General features: G+C 50.1%; 1 protein-coding gene across 3 annotated transcripts in view; it reads right to left on the bottom strand.

Moving 5' to 3' along the window:
- SUMF1 (sulfatase modifying factor 1) overlaps nucleotides 1-20,547 on the bottom strand; it is a 70,629-nt gene extending 50,082 nt beyond the window's left edge. For 2 of the 3 annotated variants that reach the window (XR_003856667.1, XM_029601466.1), the window contains exons 1-3: nucleotides 20,192-20,547; nucleotides 17,939-18,112; nucleotides 4,513-4,587 (exon numbers count right to left, since the gene is read on the bottom strand). Coding sequence is in view for 2 of the 3 variants with exons in the window: in XM_029601466.1 (XP_029457326.1) it covers nucleotides 4,513-4,587; nucleotides 17,939-18,112; nucleotides 20,192-20,473 (531 nt within the window). In the remaining variant the exon portion in view is untranslated. The remainder of the gene's footprint in view (nucleotides 1-4,512; nucleotides 4,588-17,938; nucleotides 18,113-20,191) is intronic. The other variant, XM_029601467.1, reaches the window with a different exon arrangement.
- Between the last annotated feature and the right edge of the window lie 310 nt (nucleotides 20,548-20,857).

Raw genomic sequence — 20,857 nt, 5'->3', positions numbered from 1 at the left:
CCTGTGTCTTCAGTTTCTGATTTCCCATAGAGGAGGGCGATGCTCCTGCTCGTCTTTCTTGTCGCGCAACTTTATGTTTCCTTCCGGGGATATGGATGCTGATGCTGCTCCTTCTTCGAGGGTTTCTCTTCCAGCCTTCTGCAGCAGGGTACCTGGAGTTTTCGGGTGTGGGCCCAGAGACCCGACAATTCGTTGAAAATTCCATAGTCTCTGGGCCAAATCCGGAGAGTTCCCAGGTATGAGTGTGAGGCAGCTGTGGCAGGGGCAGGCAGTGCCTGTGTAAAAAAGCTCTCTCGCTCACAAACAAACAAGCACACTCACATACACACAATCCCTTTTTCACACACACCAGCTCCCAATCTCTCACACACATACACAATCCTTCATAATCTCCTCACATAGGCTCCCTCTCTCTGGCACCCACTCAAGCACACTCACGCATGCTCTCTCTCCCCGTCCAAGCACCCTTGCACATGCTCTCCCCCCCCCCCCAAGCACCCTTGCACATGCTCTCTCTCTCCCAAGCACCTCACACATGCTCTCTCTCCCCCCCCGAGCACCCTCACACATGCTATCTCTGACCCTTCAAGCACCCTCACACATGCTATCTCTGACCCTCCAAGCACCCTCACACATGCTCTCTCATACCACCCCAAGCACCCTCACACATGCTCTCTCATACCACCCCAAGCACCCTCACATATGCTATCTCTGACCCTCCAAGCACCCTCACACAAGCTCTCTCACACCACCCCAAGCACCCTCACACATGCTCTCTCATACACCTCCAAGCACCCTCACACATGCTCTCTCACCCCTCCCCCAGGCTCGCAATCTCTCTCTCACACACACACACCCCCATCTACACACACTCACTCTCACTGGGACCTTCATCTTCGCCACGAGCAGGACGAGCTCCGCTCGTGGCATGCCACTGCCTTCATCTTCACGGGGTCTTCTCCATCTTTGCAATTATCCACTGGAGGCCTGTGGACCCTTTGTTTTTGGGGGCAGGGTGAGGCGGCCACTAGAGGAGTTTTGGGGGAGCCAGTTTTTGCCGCTTCCAAATTTTGCCGCCTGAAGCAGCCACCTCACACTACCTCGTTATAGAACTGCCCCTGCTCTCACAGCTATGAAAAGGTAGCACTACAACTATTACCCCGGGCCCTAGAATGCTAAAATACCTCCTACTAACAGGCCGATACAGTTCAGTGTGCTCCATTGGAGCACACTGTTAACCCACGTTTGGACACGCGTTTTCGATGTGCTAGCTTTACCCCTTATTCAGTAAGGGGTAATAGCGCGTCGAAAACGTGCGTCCAACCCCCCTGAAACTAATAGTGTCCGCAACATGCAAATGCATGTTGATGGCCCTAGGAGTTATTCCTGCGCGATTCACTAAGTAAAATGTGCAGCCAAGCCGCACATTTTATTTTCAGAAATTAGCGCCTACCCAAAGGTAGGCGTTAATTTCTGCCGGCACCGGGAATGTGCACAGAAAAGCAGTAAAAACTTCTTTTCTATGCACCCTCCGACTTAATATCATGGCGATATTAAGTCGGAGGTCCCGAAAGTTAAAAATAATCAAAAATTAAAAAAAAATGTAAAATCGGCCCGCGGCTTGAAAACCAGACGCTCAATTTTGCCAGCGTCCGGTTTCTGAACCCGTGGCTGTCAGCAGGTTTGAGAACCGACGCTGGCAAAATTGAGCGTTAGCTGTCAAACTCGCTGACAGCCGCCGCTCCTGTCCAAAAAGAGGCGCTAGGGACGCGCTAGTATCCCTAGCACCTCTTTTTACCGTGGGCCCTAATTTAAATATTTTGTTTTAGTGAATCGCGCGCACAGGAGAGCGGCCTGTGTGCGCACCGGGAGAGCGGGCAAGCGCCCGCTCTCCCGCGAACTTTACTGTATCGGCCTGTAAGAAAACAGAACAAGCCAGATTGCTAATGATCGTTACACAGAAACTGCATGCTATCAGAATCCCTCGCTGCAATTACGTATGCAGCACAAAGACAGACCCTCACCAAATACAGAATAAGGGACCACAAATTCGAAACTGAAATATGCAGACAAAAGCTGAACTGGAAACCCTAAGAAGCCAGACTCTGCAATCAGTGAAACACTGGAAAGAGAAAAACAGAAATGCACTTCCTCCTATGCTGTGCAAAATATAAAGTTTAGTTGGATAAATTAAGTTTATCAGTGCTGCCAATGGTAATTTGTTCCACTTTCAAGGGATTGCTTTATACTAACCAGATGCACCTGCTTTAAAGCAGGCTCTACATATAAGGCTCCTCGTGAAGACCTTAACTCACAACTTGGATTGTATCAATTTAAGTGCTTCCTAAAATAAATTGCTCCATTACATTTTAGAAATTTAAAAAGCAAGACACAGCGTTTTAAAGCAAACCCAATTTTTATGGACAACAAATGCCAGCCTGCAACGATCGCAATCATCTTCTCTGGAAACGCACAGGGGCTGCAGAATTCTGCCCCAGTTATAAACTGTGAACGTGTTTCTCAGGAATACCTACCAGACGTTTGTGACACTAGTCTAATCTGGCTGTAACCAAGCATGCACCACTTTCACAAGGTCGACCTTATCTAAAAAAAAAAGGATGCACATGTCTATTCTGCCTAGGCTGAAAAAAACAAACAAACAAACATCAAAAACACATTTGCAGTATCATAGACCCTTCTTCGTCAGTGAAAATCCTCCAGTTTCAGACTTGCTTTTTTTCACAGGGTAAAATAAAACAGCCTAGCTCTTGAAATATTTTACAGACTCTTATCATGTCCATTTTGGCAGAGCTGAATGTCAAATATTCCTGGCTATGCCAATAACTTTCCTGGACCCTATACAGAGAAAGTGTGCCAGCACTGAGAGTTAGCTGCAGGCTCTCTCTCAGCTGACTCACTGGAGACCTGATGGGTTTACTGCTTCCTTTCTGTCAGGTCGATCCAGTAAAGTGTGCTCCGTCGGAGCGCACTGTCACCCTGCTCTGGACGCGTGTTTTCCCTTACCCCTTATTCAGTAAGGGGAGGAAAACACGCGGCCCACCCGCGGCACCTAATAGCGCCCTCAACATGCAAATGCATGTTGATGGCCCTATTAGGTATTCCCGAGCGATCCAGTAAGTAAAATGTGCAGCCAAGCCGCACATTTTACTCTAAGAAATTAGCGCCGCCCAAAGGTCGGCGCTAATTTCTTCCGGCGCCAGGGAAGTGCACAGAAAAGCAGTAAAAACTGCTTTTCTGTGCACCCTCCGACTTAATATCATAGCGATATTAAGTTGGAGGTCCCCAAAAGTAAAAAAAAAGTAAAAAAAAAAAAAATAAATAAATTTTGAATTCGGCCCGCGGCTGTCGGGCCGAAAACCGGACGCTCAATTTTGCCGGCGTCCGGTTTCCGAGCCCGTGGCTGTCAGCGGGCTCGAGAACCGACGCCGGCAAAATTGAGCGTCGGCTGTCAAACCCGCTGACAGCCGCCGCTCCTGACAAAAAGGAGGCGCTAGGGACGCGCTAGTGTCCCTAGCGCCTCCTTTTCCTCGTTTGCACCGCGTCGCCTAATTTAAATACTGGATCGCTCGCACCGGCGAGGGGCCGGTGCGCGCGCCGGGAGAGCGGGCGTTAGTCCGCTCTCCCACGGACTTTACTGGATCGGGCTGTGTGTCTTTATTAGCTGCCATTTACCAGTCAACAGCAAGTCACAGTTGTTTAAGTTAGTCCTCATCTGATCACTTCTCAGATGAATGAACTTTCACCTTTTCAGTCCAGTCACCATTTTCCTCATATTCCTGTCTATTTCTCTGTGTGAAACCGTGCCATACTCTGATTTTCCAGCTAAATTCTCCAGCACAATCAGCGATGAAAGCCTGGTGCTGAGTTGAGAGAAGTTTCAGGTGACTTTATTGGCAGGACAATTTTACACGTGTTGCCAAAGAATGATTAAAATAAAAAGGGTAAGAAAAGAAAGGAAAAAAAAATGATAATAAGTCAAAGAAAGTACATCATCAGGGACATGTCTTAGGTTTTGGTGCTACCCCCAGGAAAGATACAGTCCGGGAACACTCAGAGGGGGAGAAACACTGGACAGTGCGTAGAAAGGAGTGTCTTACAGCGAGGAGAAAATCAGCGAGGACAAAATGATCTGTGATGCCACAAAGTATGACCAAGGCTGGCAGGAGACAAGCTAATGCCAACAATGTAATAACACAGCGAAATACGGTAATCCGTATCCTGACAGCTCTGCAGCTTTTTGTCTGATTGGCATCCCTGACACCTGGCAATAAATGACAGGCTATCAGGTCAGAATTTTCAAACTTAAAGCATATTGTTCAGGACCTCCTGGTTCTAAAAAGGAAAACCATTTTTTTAAATAATGACTTCAGAGAGAGAGAGAGAGAGCGCCAGCTGTGGGTGCAAGTCAGGGCATTCTGTTCTGTGTGCCATCGCCCTACTGCTGATCCAAAAACAAAAGACACGGTGCAATGAGCGATGCACATTACTCACTGCCTGGTGAATGTCTCTCTTCACCTCCTCACTCAGCAGACCTTCAAACACAAAGGAGTCACCAAACCTCTCTGCCTGCAAGAGGAAATAATACCAGTTAGGTCCCAAACATTCACAATATTCTGGTAATGGCCATTCCCTGCACTTGCTACCAGTGAAGCTGTATTTTTTTGGAACCACACAACTGGGACACCCAGTCTGAGAGTGTGACGGCAGAGGATTCAAGGCACTCGGCTTCCAGAGGGAACCTTCTCCTCTGCAGGCAAAAAGAGTAGAGGAGCAGATGGCAGCTCAGGCAAATACATATCAGATACTTTACTAAAGGTATTCACTTAGACAGATAAGAAACTCTGTTTTAATGGCTGTGAATTACTTTAAAAGCCAGATTATGCTCTATATTAATGTAATTAAGGAATATGAACCATTATTCTTCACATCATTACCTTTTAAAGTCAAGGAAATAGAGGAAGACCTGGTGTTCCCTGTTGAAGTCACTCACATATCACAGCAGTCCGGTTAGGACAGAGGTGGTCAACGTCGGTCCATAAGAGCCATGAACAGGCCTGGTTCTCAGGACACCCACAATGAATATGCATGACAGTGAATTGCATGCACGCCCTCCATCATATGCAAATCTATCTCATGCATATTCATTGTGGATATCCTGAGAACCAGGCCCATTTGTGGCTCGAGGACCAGAGTTGGCCGCCCTGAACACTCAGACAGCCAGTTACCTGGGTAAGTTACTCGGCTAACTTCAGGGCAGTGACTTTTCCAGTCAGACTTACCTGACTAGCTTTAGCATGGTAACATTGAATATCAGCACTTATTAGCTAAAATTTAGCCCTCTCCCAAGATACCTCCATCACCATCTCTTTATATCTGGATGAATTTTATCTGGGGAGCAGGGGGAACATTTTCAATTCTTGGTTTTCTTGTCAAGGTAACTTAAAAAGTTACCTGGGCAAATCTTTTGACTATGTATCTCTCAGGGCTCTGACAAAAATCCTCTTTATCAAAGGCAGATGTGTTCTCCGGGTCATGCCAGTTTATCCTTACATAACAGCAAACCTCATTCAGGAATATCTGGTCCTCTCGGCAAGACAACAGACCATTGTTCTAAAAAGCTTACATTTTTCTGGACAAACTTTATTATGTGAGTCATAACATGCAAAAATAATTTTAAAAAGCCACAAAGCCCTAACATGAAAACCTTGTTTTCATGACTTACACCGAATCATGGATGCTTAAAGGGAAATTTACTCGTACTACACACGCATACCTGAGAATGTTACAGGTCATCATTTTACTGAAGGTACAACACACAAACCAAGGGGCATCCTCTGAGATTAAGGGGGTAACGGATTTCATCACCTTCCAAAAATGGGAGGTTTTACCGACAGGTGCAATTATGGAACATTTTGCCAGTTGGAGTAGTTGTGGCTACAGCACTAAAGGCCCGGTTTACCAAGCTTTATTCCACAGACACAGAATGAGAAAAAAGCCTTGGTGAACCAGGGGTGGTGAAACCTTTTGGCCCGAGGGCCACATTAGTGTATAATGCTGGGGGGGGGGGGGGGGTTTGAGAGAAATTCCCCTTGTAAGTTCACTGGAGAAGCAGGCAGAGGTTCCCACTCATTGGCCATGAAGACCCTAGACCATTTTAAATTGTTGACATTTTGCCAATGTTTGTTACAAAAAATAATAATAATAATAATAAATTTATAGTTTTTCCCTCAGGCTGTTTAATGCTTGTACTTATTGACATAAACCCCAGTCCCTCTGCAGCTTCATTTGTGCTGAGCAGGCTCCCATAAAGTACACCCACCCTATCCAAGGCCTTGCAATGCTGTTATAAACAGGAAAAATGAAGTTGCTAAGGGACAGATTTATTTTAAGAGCACCGCAAAGCCTTCGAATAAAGAAAATCTAACTGGGTGTTTTTCTGGGTCATTCCAGTGGCAGCTGCCTTGGGCAGAAGAGCACGAAGGTAGCAGGGAAGCAAGGACTAGGCCTGCAGGCAGTGCTTTTTTTTTCCCCTCAGCTTTTTGTGCTGATTAAAGCATCCGCTTGTTGCGTCCGTCGGTACTAGACGGCTTCGCCCCGTTTGCCTCACCTTATTCACGGCTCCTCCCGCTTACCTAGGAAAGATGGCTACCGCAGCGTCTACAAGCTGACCTCTCAGGCGTCCCCGGAACGGCTATGGTGCAGCCTCCCGCCATTGCTTCTCCCAGGTACCTACTAGGGTGCGCGAGCGCGTGCAACCCACGTCTTTATGCCACCCTTGGCGCAAACCTCGAGGACGTTCCCTCATGCTGACGTCACGCCATCCGGGTATATTACCTTCATTAGCTTGCTAGCTCTTTGAGTTAGCAAGGACTTGAATTCGTTCTTGTCTATGCTACTCTGCCGCTTCCGTGCTGCCGCTGGAAGCTCTCTCTCTGCCCTTCAGGGTAACTGCTAACCTGGGTACCCGCTCCTCGAGGGCCCTCTGCTTTATTTCAGGTGCCTTACAGGGAACAGGTACTCGCTCCTCGAGGGCCTGCTCTCCCTGCCTCGGTGCCTGTACCTTCTTCAACATACCTGGTGGAATCGCATACCAACAGCAAACATCTAGTGAGTACTCTAACTCTCAGTCTATCTCATCCACAGTACTACATTGCTGGGAAACCTGCTTCGGAACCTGCCTATACCAACGGGGTGAGAAGGGCTCCCTCTGCCGAGGTCCCCGAGACTGCCACTACCAGGCTGCCTCACTACTGCCACCTCTGGTGGCTCTCTGCAAGCTGTTTAATAAAAGATCTAACTGTGTTTTGTGCATTACGAGTCTAGTCTAGTGCTGTGGCTCCTCACGGGGCTCCTCCCCGTGGGCGTGGTCATCTCCCACGGCACCCAAGGATCCACCAAAACACACTTAACCACTGCCACCTAACACCGCGGTGGCAGTTTCAGAGGGTGCGAGGCAGTGGTGACAGAAGCGGTAGAGAAGGGACCAAGGGGAAAGGCTCCGTGGCTGTCCTGGGCTGCGCTGAGGCAGGTAACAGCCGCAGAACCCCAGCATGGGCAGGCTGATAACGGTATTTATTATTCAGTTCAGCCCTTTTCTAATTCCCTAACTTCTCTCCCTCTGATAATCCAGGGGATGGGGAAAAATCACTCGGTATCTTTTACCAATTCTGCAACAATGAAAAAAAAAATGCCTTTCCGACCCCTATACACAGCAAACAATTCAGCAGTGCTGGATTAGAGGCTTCCAGTCGTGTGTGGCACTATCGGCAAACTCTCCAATGTTTTTACCTCTACAAACTTTGTCCCGTTTACTTTTGAACTGATTTAGGGCCGAGGTGGGCAAAGGACAGCCTGTGGGCTATTTCTGGCTCACGAGACTTTTTTTCTGTCGGTTTTGGGAGCTATTTCCGACTCATGGGACCATTTTTCCTATCCACTTGTCACTGTAAAATTTAAAATAGTATTCCCAAATCAGCCATGCAACTATAAGTCTCAGCGTACCTTTCAGTGCGCTAAACTTTACACTCAATTTATTAATGATTTCAGTGTGTTAAAAAGATGCGACAAAGCAAGAGCAATGCAAATAAATGTGTGTGAGGAAAAATAATCCCCACACCCAGAAAAAAGGGACCTTGCGGACGATACTTTGAAATCATCAGCTCAGTGTGCGGTGGCAATCAAAAAGACAAATAGAATGTTAAGAATTATTTGGAAAGGAATAGAGAACAAAAATGAGAATATCCTAATGCCTTTGTATACAGCCATAGTGCAACCGCACCTTGAATTTTGTCTGCAGTTCTGGTTGTCCCATCTCAAAAAAGACAGAGTGGACATGGAAAAGGTACAGAGAAGGCTGACAAAATGATAAAGGGGATGGAACATCTCTCCTGTGAAGAGAGGCTACGCAGGTTAGGGCTCTTCAGCTTGGAAAAGAGAGGGCCAAGAGGGGACGTAATAGAAATGTATAAAATCATGAGTGGGGTGGAACAGATAAATAAAGGATGGTTATTTACCTTTTCAAATAATACTAAAATAAGGAGACATTCCATGAAACTAATCAACAGCAGAAAGAAAACAAATAATAAAAATTACTTTTTCACTCAGCGCCCTATCAAGTTGTGGAATCTGTTGCCAGAGGACGAGGAGTAGCCTAGTGGTTAGAGCAGTGGGCTATGAACCAGGAGACCAGGGTTTGAGTCCTGTGTCACTCCTTGCGACCTTGGGCAAGTCACTTTACCCTCCATTGCCTCAGGTACAAACTTAGATTGTAAGACAACTGCAACCGATGCAACTCACTTCATATTCTGCTCTACTTTCGTCTCCGGGCCTACTTGTGGCTGAGGCTAGCCACTACCGGCACATTCCTCTGGGTTCCCAGGACTCCTCATGGTGTCTGGAATGCTACCACCACCCATGCCGACTCTGGGCCTTCCTGCGCATGTGCCACCAACCTCTCTTTTGAAGACCCAATGGTGGGAACCTCAGGGCTGATGATGTCACCAGGCCAGGATTCTTAAGCACCGCCTTTGCTCCTTGCTAGCTGACTTAACATTGAGTTCCTTCGCTACTGATACCTACTCCTGGCTTCTCAGACCCGTGGTTCCTGTATCGGTTCTACCTGCCTCTGGACTCTGCTCAGGTACCCGCTCCTCGGGGGCCCTGCTGCGCTAGTGTGCGAGACTTCGTCTCCTGGCTTCCCCCACTCCTCGGGCTAGCCCTGCGCCTCCCAGAGCTTCTGCCTACTGGGTCGCCCCTTGGAACCATCTTCTGCTTGGAGTCTGGACCCGTGCTTCCCCGCTCCTCAGGGCAGTGCCTACGTTCTACAACAGAGACTGTGCCTGCACTCCTTCGCTCCTCGGGGCAGTGCCTACGTTCTACAACAAAGACTGTGCCTGCACTCCTTCGCTCCTCGGGGCAGTGCCTACGTTCTACAACAAAGACTGTGCCTGCGCTCCTTGGGGCAGTGCCTCCGTTCTACAACAGAGACTGTACCTGCGGTCCCTCGCTCCTCGGGGCAATGATTCAGTTCTGTTTCAGTGACTCTACTCGGCACCCCCGCTCCTCGGGGTAGTGCTCTCGTTTTTCTGCCAGAGATTCCATCGTGCGCAGCCCAGCTCCCTGGGGTTGCTTTCGTCACTACTGCAGGCTTCCCCGCTCCGCAGGTTGGCCTACGTCATCACGCCAGAGCCTCTCTTGCTTTGCAGCCCCACCCCTCGGGTCACTCTCCGATGCGGACCTCCAGAAGTTCCTGTCTCGCGCTCCCCACTCCTCGGGGCCTGCCCAGCGCTTCTCTCTCTCGGAGGTTCCTGCTCTGGTACGTGTCACTCCAGCTCAGCGAGTATACTGTGGGATCTCCCAGAACTGTGTCTCTCATCCTGCTCCTCGGGATCCCCCACAGTACTCCCTTTACTGCACCTACGATCACATGGCTGTGACGTAGGGTGCTCTATTCTTCTACACTACTAAATCTCCTACCACAGCTGACCCCGCCTCCTGACGGTGGGGACCTGTGGGGCTCCTCCCCACAAGTGGTACCAACCTTCACCTCGGGCCAAGGGTCCACGAACCCACGAATCCTAACAGTGGGGATGCGAGGAGTTGGGCACTATGGGGCATATTTGGTGGGGATGTGAGGTGATTGCTTCATTTTGGTAGGAAATTCAACGTTTTATTATGATGTTGACAGGGTTGCAGTTAAGTTGGGATCCTTTGGTATTTCTTTTTAATGCGGTCAGGGAGGAAATTCCTTATGTGATGTATAAATTAAATTCTCAATGCTGCTAGGTGTGCAATTGCAGCTACCCGGAAGAAGGTGCCAGCTCCATCGTTGGAGCAAGTGTACAAGAGGCTGGAGGTGGTATGTAGGATGGAACACCTCACTGCTATTAGTAAAAAATAAAATGAAGGTATTTGCTGTTATATGAAAAACTTATGAGAAATGGCGGACCTAGCAGAGGAGAGGAGAGAGACAATGGGTTGGAGCTGGTATTAGAGAGGGGTGAAAACTTGGGAAAGTTGAAGGAATTACACATGATTTGGTTGATGGAAAGTGTGAGATATAGGAAATTCTCAATTTCTCTGGTGATAATTGTTGATTTGAATATACACTGTTTTTATTATTGTATGTGCTGCTTCAATAAAATATAAATGTGGAAAAAAATCTTTTAGCTTGCCCACCGATTTGAGGGGGCATTGAGTGGGCCCAAGCACCATCAATATGTTTGTTCCCTTGCTAGGGGGTTGACTCCTTCTAACAGTATCTCTGGAGCCCCATCTGGCTCCTCGAAAAGACTGTCCCTGGGGGCGCAGTCTGCCTTCCCTACTAGTCTGGGGCCTTGACCATCTGGGTTGTCTGCCATCTCTAGGCCACTGCCTACCCATGACCCCTCTTTGTGCCTTACTACCTCTGTCCTTCAGCAACTGCAAAGGTTTAGATTCTAGATGCTTAATTAGTTTTTCCAGATCCTCTCCAAAGCGTAATCTCCCTTCAAAAGGTAGCGTACTCAACTTGGCTTTTGATGCCAAGTCCGCTGCCCAATTCTTTAACCATAGCAACTGACTGGCCACTACACCTGTAGTGGCTTGCTTGGCTGTGATTCTAATTAGGTCATATAGGACATCAACTATGTAGGCTGCCACAGATTCTGCATGAGTAGTGTTATGGTTTAGCGGTGTTTGGGTGGATTCTTGGGTACTGTGGCAGATAACCACGCCCAAGGGGAGAAGCCCCATGGGGAGCCACAGTACTGGGCTAGACTCAGGACGTACAAACACAGAATTAGCTCTTTTATTATACAGCTTGATGTGTACCACCAGAGGTGGCAGTAGTAAGGTGATACAGAAGTAGCAGTCCCGGGACCCTCGTTGGTATAGGGGATGCCGGTGTAGATTTCCCAAGCACGGTAATACTGTAGATGAGACAGACTGAGAGTTAGATTACTCACTAGATGGTAGCTGTAGGCTGGTGATTCCACCAGGCTGAAGTAGATGGTACTGGCACCGAGGCTGGGAGAGCAGTCCCTCAAGGAGCGAGTACCTGATCCCAGTAAGGCACCTGAAATAAAGCAGAGGGCCCCCGAGGAGCAGGTACCCATGTTAGTCAATACCCCGAAGGGCAGAGAGAGAGCTTCCAGCGGCAGCACGGAAGCAGCAGAGTATTTTTATTTATTTATTTAACAACTTTTTTATACCGACATTCGAAGGCACATCATATCGGTTTACAAAGAACTAAGAGAAATACAGCGAACAGGGCAAAGGGGAGGGGGAGCTTAGACCGGCCGAGACCAATCCGTTGCTAACTCAATGAGCTAACAAACAAGTACAGGCTATATACTCGGATGGCGTGACATCACTTGAGGGGGACACCCCAAAGGTTTGCGCCATAGCTGGAATAAAGACATGGGTAGCGAGTGCGTGATGGGAGGCAACGCCATAGCCATTCCGGGGACGCCGGAGAGGGCGGCTTGCAGACGTGGCAGTAGCCATTTTCCCAAGGTAAGCGGGAGGAGTCGAGAACAAGGTGAGGCATATCGGGCGAAACCGTCTGAGACCGACGGACGCAACTGCACCCCCCTTCAAAGGGCACCCTCCAGGCTTCCTACCTGGTCTTGGTTTCTGGGGATGCATTCTGTAGAATTGTTGAAGCATCTCTTTATCCATGATATTAGCCAAAGGTTCCCAAGAGTTTTCTTCAGGTCCATAACCCTCCCATGACAGGAGGTATTCCCATACTCTGCCTCTCTTTCTTACGTCAAGGATTGCATCTACCTTGTATGGCGCCGGCCGTACGGCAACACGATTCGACTGCAGGAGGTGGTTCCGGACCCCCGCTGGACTTCTGGCAAGTCTTGTGGGGGTCAGGAGGCCCCCCCAAGCTGGCCAAAAGTCCTTGGGGGTCCAGCGGGGGTCCGGGAGCGATCTCCTGCCGCGAATCGTTTTTCCGTACGGAAAAACGATATGCGTACAGGAAGTCGTTCCCGGACCCCCGCTGGACTTTTGGCAAGTCTTGTGGGGGTCAGGAGGCCCCCCCAAGCTGGCCAAAAGTCCCTGGGGGTCCAGTGGGGGTCCAGGAGCGATCTCCTACGCTCCTGCCGTCGGGGAACAAAAAAACAAAATGGCGCCGGCGCTACCTTTGCCCTGTCATATGACAGGTCAAAGGTAGCGCCGGCGCCATTTCTACAATGCACAGGAGGTCCGAGAGTAAAAGATCACACCGGGATCCTTCCTTTGGACCCCAGGTAATTTAAGGCATTTTGGGGGGGTTCGGGAGGGTGGGGGATTTATTTTAAAGGGTCGGGGGTGGGTTTTAGGGTTGTTTTAGTGTGCCGGTTTTCCCGCCCTCCCCCTTCCCCCGATTTATGATTTTTTGACGATAAATCGGGGGAATTGTTATTGTATCGCGGCTCTAACGATTTTTGACGATATTTTAAATCGTCAAAAAACGATTCACATCCCTAGCCACCACCACCATAACTTTGGTAAAGGTGCGTGGAGCCGTGGCGAGCCCGAAGGGAAGAGCCCTGAACTGATAAGGTTTTGCATCCTGGGCAGACACTAAGTATTTGTGATGGGCCGGCTGAATTCCGATGTGCAGGTACGCCTCCGTAAGGTCCAGAGACGCTAGGAACTCGCCCGGTCGAACCGAGGCCACCACCGACCGAATCGTCTCCATTTTGAAGCGCGGAACGCGAAGGCACCGGTTGACCCCTTTCAAGTCGAGAATTGGTCTGAACGTGCCCTCTTTCTTTGGTACCACGAAGTAAATGGAGTATCTCCCCCGGCAAATTTGCCTTGGGAGTAATGGTGCCCAGATCTTCCAAGCGCCGGAGGGTTGTCCTTACCGCTGCGCGCTTGACTAACCCCTTGCATGGCGACACGAGGAATTTGTCCGCCGGCAGACGTGCAAAATCTAAGGCGTAACCGTGACTTAACATGCTGAGGACCCACTGGTCTGAAGTTATCTTGGGCCACTCCTCGAAAAACAATGCTAGCCTTGCTCCCACGTTTGGCACGAGTTCCTGAGGCTGCAGCGAGGAATGAACCCTCCTCGTTTCATTGGGCCGACTTGGGACCCGATCCCGACGAGGGACCACCCGTCCTGTTGAACTTCTTCCCCTGAAAGGACTGGGACCACGAGGAGGACCTGGATGAGCCGGACTGGTAGGAAGGCCCTGCCCTGGACGATCTCTCCGGTCGCTACCGTCTGTTTCCCCGAAAACGGTTTTTAGCTGAGAATGAGGTTCTAGGCCTGGGCCTGTCCTCTGGCAGCTTAAACGCTTTGTTCTCCCCGAGGGACTGCATCAGATCGTCCAGCTGTTTTCCAAATAATAACTTCCCCTTAAAGGGCAAGGAGCCTAGGTGAGCCTTGGACGTTCCGTCAGCCGCCCAGTTTCGAAGCCAGAGGAGACGGTGTGCAGAGACCGCCGACACCATGGCCCTGGCCGAGGTCCGCAGCAAATCATGCATAGCATCCGCGCTGTAAGCGATCACCGCTTCCAGGTGATCAGCCTGCGATGCCTCCCCTTCGGAGAGACCTGCATTCGCTTGGAGATTCTGGGCCCAGCGCAGCCCAGCCCGTAGCGCAAAATTACTGCAAATGGCCGCCCGGACCCCCAGGGCGGACACCTCGAAAACCTTCTTGAGTTGCACCTCCAGCTTCCTATCTTGAATATCCTTGAGAGCTGTGGCGCCTGTGACTGGGATTGTGGACCTTTTTGTCACTGCCGACACCGCCGCGTCCACTCGTGGGAGGCGAAGGAGTTCTAAGACATCCTCCGGCAGAGGATACAGCTTGTCCATGGCCTTACTCACCTTCAGGCCCAATTCCGGGGTATCCCATTCTCGAAATAGGATATCGGAGTCTGAGAAGTGGAACGGAAAAGCCACCGGCGGTCCGGCAAGGCCCAGCAACACCGGATCCATATTGGCCCCTTGACGGGATTCCACCGGTGAGGCCTCCACCCCGAGCTCTTCGAGGATGGCCGGGATGAGGGGTGACAGCTCCTCCCTCCGGAACAGGCGCACGACTTTCGGATCATCACCATCCGCCGCCTGCGCCCCTTTGCCGGCCCCCGGCTGGGCCCTCTTCATCGGGCCCATCAGGCCCTCCTGGTGCCCCTGAGGCCGGATCCTCCTCCTCCGAGGAGGTAGACTCCGTGTCCGAGTCCTGCGGGACTCCCTGCATCGGCCACTTCTCCCTCGGAGGGTCCTTCTGGGCCCGATCCCGGGCCGTCCTCTTCCGGGGCTGAGAGCGTCCCTCCATGCCCCCCGAAGCCTTCGATCTTCCAGGCTTCTTTTTGGACCTCTTATACTTCACTAGCTTTTGGAGCAACAAGGCAAAATCCGCTGAGAACGAATCCTCTGAGTCAGAGGAAACCTCCTCCAAACTGGGTTCCCCTGAGCCAAGCCCCCCCGGGGGCCCGATGTTGTGGTGAAAGTGGAGGAGGCTAGCCGCCATTATCGACTGCCTTCCTCGTGGCCTCCCTGACAGACTGCAAAATGGCCGGGAACGGCTCTGAAACCCTGGCCTCCAGCTGCACGGTGCGCAGCGGCGAACGGTCCGCCCGAGAGCGGCCCCACCGACTGACCTCCGACGATCCCTCACCTCCAGACACGCAATTTGCGCACACCCCTTCGTGCGAGACCCGCGCGCGCGCCGACCCACACGCGCGGCAAGCCACCCCTTTTGGCATCCCCGGACCTCAGCGCCAAACCCGGCAGAAGAAGAGGTAACTTTAAAACCAAACGCTCCCCCCCCCCCTGCGAAGCGCCCCGACCGAGTGCCCAAGCGAGAAAGAGACGGCGCGGCTGAAAACAAAGTCCCGAAACTTTTTTTTTTTTTACTTATGCCGCTGGCCCGGGTCCTGAATCTTCCGCTCCAGCGGGGGTGAGTGAACCGGGCTCCCCGGTGTCACCCCCGACGCTGCTGCCAGCCACGGCCGGGTCCTCGACCCTCAGCAGCGGCCTCAACCAGGGGGGGATGGTCCCCTCAGGACCTTCCCAATCCCCCTGGGAGGCTCCACCGACGGGAGACTTCTTTCTTCTTCCTTCAGGGTAGAAAAATTGATTCGTATCCTTTTCTTCCTTTTTTTTTTTTTAAAGTATCCCTGACTAACTACGCCAACTACCCCAGGGATCCCAGAGACTGTGGGTGGACCTGCCCCATCTGCTAGAGACAGAGAAAGACTGGGGGGCTGTGGGTGGCACCTTACTATATGTAGGGAGCCCAACAAGTCTTGCTCTGTCTCCATCTGCTGGTGCGGAGTCACAACCCAGGTGTCTGGACTGATCCGGGTACGTACAGGGAAAAGTCACTTATTATCCAGCTAAATTCTGCTGAATATTGTTAAGGTCCTTAGGTGTTATGGTTCTGCTCCTCCAGAGGGGAGGAGCTAGCAAACTGTTAGGGTTTGCTCCCCCAGAGGGGAGGAGTTAGCAATCTGTAGGGTTTAGAGTGTGAAATTAGCAATCTGTATGAGTGAACTCCCCAGGAGGGAGGAGTTAGCAATCTGTTAGAGGTTTGCTCCTCCAGAGGGGAGGAGTAGCACTCTGTTATAATCTCCGTGCTGAGTTGCAATCTGTTATGGTTCTGATGTCTGATGGACGGAGACAATAGATGAGAGCTAGCACTCTATTATGCTCAGCTCCTGAAGTGGGAGGAGTGAGCACACTGTAGTAAATAGGTGAATCCTTGGGCCAATGGCAGATGACAGCACCCCCAGGAGGATAGCCTGAGAGGGGCCACCGGCTAGGCTTGAGTATGGAGACAGACACATAGTTCTTTTATTAGACAGGTTAGTGGAAACACCAGAGGTGGCAGTAGTGAGCTGGTATGCCCGGCAGGGCTGAAGTCCCTCAGATACTGGAACTGCAATCCCAGGGTTGCTGAGCTGTAGGGAGACTATAGATAATGAGTAGACATGGTATGCTGTATATATAGCCAGTAGTAGATGACAATCTCACATAGAATCTTAAAGAGGCTCAGTAGCTGGAAAGAGTTAGGCCCTCGAGGAGCGAGTACCTGGTCCCAGGGAAAGCTCTGAGAGAGCTGTGGCAACTCACAATTGTCTGTATCTGTAATAGCTTCTAGGCAGTAGAGAATCTTCAGAGTGTTCAGGAACATGGGCCCTCGAGGAGCGAGTACCGGTTCCTATCTGCAATCTGAAATAGAGAAAAGAGAGCGAGGCCCCCGAGGAGCGGGTACCCCTGGTAAGTCCGAGGAGACAAAGTAGCTTGGACAAATCCTTGCTAACTCGAATCGTAAGCGCAAGTGAAGACCTTTTATGTTGGAAGCGGATGACATCATTACAGGGGGACGCCCCTGAGGTTCGCGCCCTTGCTAGTACATACTTCGGAGCGTGTGTGCGCGCGCCCTACGTCATCAGGAACATGGTGGATCCGCAGCGTCGAGCCTGTCCGGGGACGCCGGGGAGAAGCGGCATGGAGACGCTGTGGCAGCAAGCCATCCATCAGGCCCGGAGGGAGTCACCATAGAGGTAGAGAAGGTGGAGCGAGGGCGAAGAGCAGGCCCGAACGCAACATTAGTTCCCATTGTATAGGACTTTTTAAATTTAAATTTATATTCTGCTTTTCAGGCACTGAAAATATTTCTGCAGACCCTGCACCATTTTGGTAGCTTTTCTCTGGAGTGCTTCTACTGCGTCTACATCCTTTCTGAAGCGCAGTCTCTAGAAATGGACAAAATACTCCAGATGAGCTATTTGTAAAGAGGCATTATCGCCTCCTTTTTTCTAATGGTTAGGTCTCTCTCTGTGCACCCTGGCATTCCTCTGGCACGAGCCACTGCCTTGTCACTGGATCATCAGATAAGATCACCCCGAGGTCTCTCTCTCCTGCTTGGTACATAACCAGTATTTCACATCCCCATCATGTACCACTCCCTTGGGGTTTTTGCACCCTAAATGCACTGAAACTCAAAAGGGCAAGCCCTTGACCAGCCTTGAGATTTATTATTCTGTCTGCTGCCACAGGGATGTCCACCCAAACCTTCCCCACTAACCCTTCTACAATATTACTCAGAAAAATATGAACCAGAACCAAGCCCTGAGGCACTCCACTTTCCTCAGAATTTTACGCCATTCACCACTCCCCTCTTGCCTATCACTCAATCAGCTTCTGACCCGGTCTAGCACTTTGGTGCTCAGTTTATATACGAGCCTCCTGTGTGGGCCAGCGTCAGAAGCTTTGTTGAAATCCAAGCACACCACATCCAGCGCATAGCCTTGATCTAATTCTGCAGCTGCCCAATCAAAGAAATTGATCATATTTGTTAGATACAGTTTCCCTCTACTAAAACCATGCTGCCTTGGACCCTATAAAACTTAAGTGATTAATTATTAGCAGCATAATCGCTATTATTATTAAGAGCTCTTATTTATTGCGCAGCTTTCCTTAATACCTCTGTGATGTAGCCTGTGGAACTCACAAACTTCTCAAACTCAGCATTGCTGACTTCGTAAAGATCCATATAAAACTGTTTAACGTGGACTCTTCTTGATGGTCCCTCTCCATCCTGGGGAATTGCAGGCTCGTCTGTGCCCATGCTGAACACTCCAGCAGGAATAAAGGCCATCTTAATAAAACATAAAAAGGAAAGAAGAGGCTGCTTCAGAGAAATGGGCAGCAGTAAATGGGCTCTCTCCACACGTTACCTTCCAGGCACAGGAAAGAACTGGTAATCATCCTTCATTAGAAAGTGGGCTGGATGAAAGCTTGAACTTTATTGCAAGGCACAGAAATCTGACCAAATGTTGGACAGCACAGAATAGAGAAGGAGGAGGAGTCTGGAGGCTACTAAAGAAGTTCAGAGGGCAATGTTCAGATGTTTTCACATGGCTGCAGACAGTTTGAAAATCGCCCCCACTTTTGAGCAGGTAAACGTGAACAGGCTGTTTCCCAGTCATGCGTTCCTTTACACGCAGGATAAAAGGGTGAGGTTAGGTTAGGGAAGGGCTCCCTGCTTGTTCTTTCACCTGCTTCAAAGCATAAGAACATAAGAAGCTGCCATACTGGGTCAGACCGAGGATCCATCAAGCTCAGCTTCCTGTTTCCAACTGTGACCAATCCAGGATACAAGTACAGAAACATTAAATAGATTCCATGTTACTAAAGCCAGTAATAAGCAATGGCTATTCCCTAAGTCAACTTGATTAATAGCAGTTTATGAACTTCTCCTCTAGGAAACTGTCCAAACCTTTTCTAAACCCAGCTACACTAACAGCACTAACCACATCCTCTGGCAATGAATTCCAATGTACCCGTATTCCCTCGCCAGCCCCAATTTTCAGTGGGAAACTCAGTGGGAATTCCCTTTGAAAATGAGTTGCAATGTACCCACAGGCTTGCAAGCCATACTGACTTTAAAAATTGTCTCCTCACTTTCTGTTGGGAAATTACCTAAGCACTCAGAAACATGACAATGGCAAACTAAATAGCCAAGAAATGAAAATCATCTCCACGTAATTTAAAGCTGAAGTTCTGAAAAGAGCATTCAACATGAGAAAATAAAGAATACAGGAGAGGAGTTGCCACATCCCATTAAAGAGAATAAACGATCTCACCAATGACAACAGCTGCTGGAATACAGCCACTCCTCATGATGATGATCATCAGTGTGATTGTTCATTTATCTCATGCTCTTCCAGAGAATGAGATCAGAGCATGTTATAAAATAGAGAGGTCTACAAACAGCAGTGGTACACATCAGCAAACACCAAATTCTAAAACCCGATTAGGAAGAGATGGTCTCTCAAGAAGAGTGAGGGAGGAGAGGAACAGCCTCAGGAAACTGATGATTTGAAAGAGAAGGCTGTGGGGGAAAATTTCATGGGGAGTGATAATCTCATGGGAAGGGCCCACAGGAGACATTTCCTGGGGAGGGTCGGCAAGAGGGAGAAACAGCACTAGAGATTTACCAATAGGCAAATTCCTGCCCTGGGAACCTCTAGCCTCACTGCCCCTCCTCTCCCCAACCCAAATCTCTAGAATCACTGCCCCTTCTCACCTGACCCATCCAATCCAATCTGATTCCTGCCTGGACCCACTTCCCTTTCCATCCTACTGTCTCTCAGCAGTTTGGGGCATACACTCACTGGTCTCAGAGGAGGAAAGGCCTGCTAGTATATAGCCTGGCCTGGATCACTGCCTTTTTATAACAATGAAGTTGGAGTCCTTGCCCTAAAGTTTGTAGAGGGGTGGCAGAAGGGAAAAATCACAGGTCTGGTGTGGGAATCTAATCATAGGTCTTCTGAAAAGCAGGCAGGCAAGAGAATTGGAAGTCTGAATCAGCAGGAGAATCTGGGGTCCACTAGCGTATAGGTGGGAAATCGGAGGTCCATTGGAGGGTGCATGTGAGTAAGAGGTCGGGGTTAAGGGTAGGGCAGTATGACACAAAAAGCATCTAGATAAAGTAAAGGCCAAAATCTGTCCGTGATTGTGACCTGAACTGGCCACTCTCAAAGACAGGATGTATGCACATTTAATATGCTTATGAGAGATGGTCTCGTGGGTGACAGTCCCACAGAGAAATAATCTAAAGGGGGGGGGGGGGGGGCGCGACTGCTCCGTAGAATGATGATCTCTCAGCAAGTGTTGACTACTCTGTGCCCAGCTGATCTTGGAAGGTGGAGGGGGGAAACAATCCCACACTCACCTGCTGCAGTGCCCCCCGTACTGGTCCTCCTATGTTTGCATCCTGGGAGTACTTGAAGCGTGGATCTCCAGACAGCAGATCCCCAGAAGTGGTGGGGGCCCGGGACACTGAGTGACAGCTGCTGCCACCCTCCCCAGAGATTCCTGGGGCCCGGGACACTGAGGGACAGTTGCTGTCATCGTTCCCAGAACTCCCTGTGGCCCGAGACACTGAATGACAGCTGCTGTCACCCGCCGTGGACCGGCAAAGGAGGAGCCCGTAGAGCCCCAATATCCAGCGCATGGCTCGGATGGTGAGTGATCACGTGACCACCCAAGTCAGCTGACAGCAAACCGATCCCCGTACTGGTGCGGAAGCTGTGTGGCTCCAACTAAGGTTGCCAGATTGGGCTCTTTAAAGCTCAGCTGGGCTTCTTATTTTAGTGCGGACTGGGGCTATTTTGGGGTTGGGTAGCTGAGCTCTTAGAGCCCTCTATGTTGCTCGCGCCTTTGTTCTTTGCCTTGGGCAGCCCAGGCTGTAGTCGTAGAGTTGATGACGCAGCAGCAGCAGCAGCAGCCAATCAGAGGTGTCAGGAACAGCAAAGCAGATGCAGAAGGCGAATGTTGCTGCAGAGCAGGGAAGGAAGAGGCGGGTGTACGCAGCTGCATAGAAGGAGAGCTTAGAGCT

This window comes from Rhinatrema bivittatum, chromosome 4 (genome assembly GCF_901001135.1).
Source record: "Rhinatrema bivittatum chromosome 4, aRhiBiv1.1, whole genome shotgun sequence".
Classification (NCBI taxonomy): domain Eukaryota; kingdom Metazoa; phylum Chordata; class Amphibia; order Gymnophiona; family Rhinatrematidae; genus Rhinatrema; species Rhinatrema bivittatum.
The sequence above is the reverse complement of the archived record's forward strand: the minus strand, read 5'-3'. Positions and strand labels throughout refer to the sequence as shown.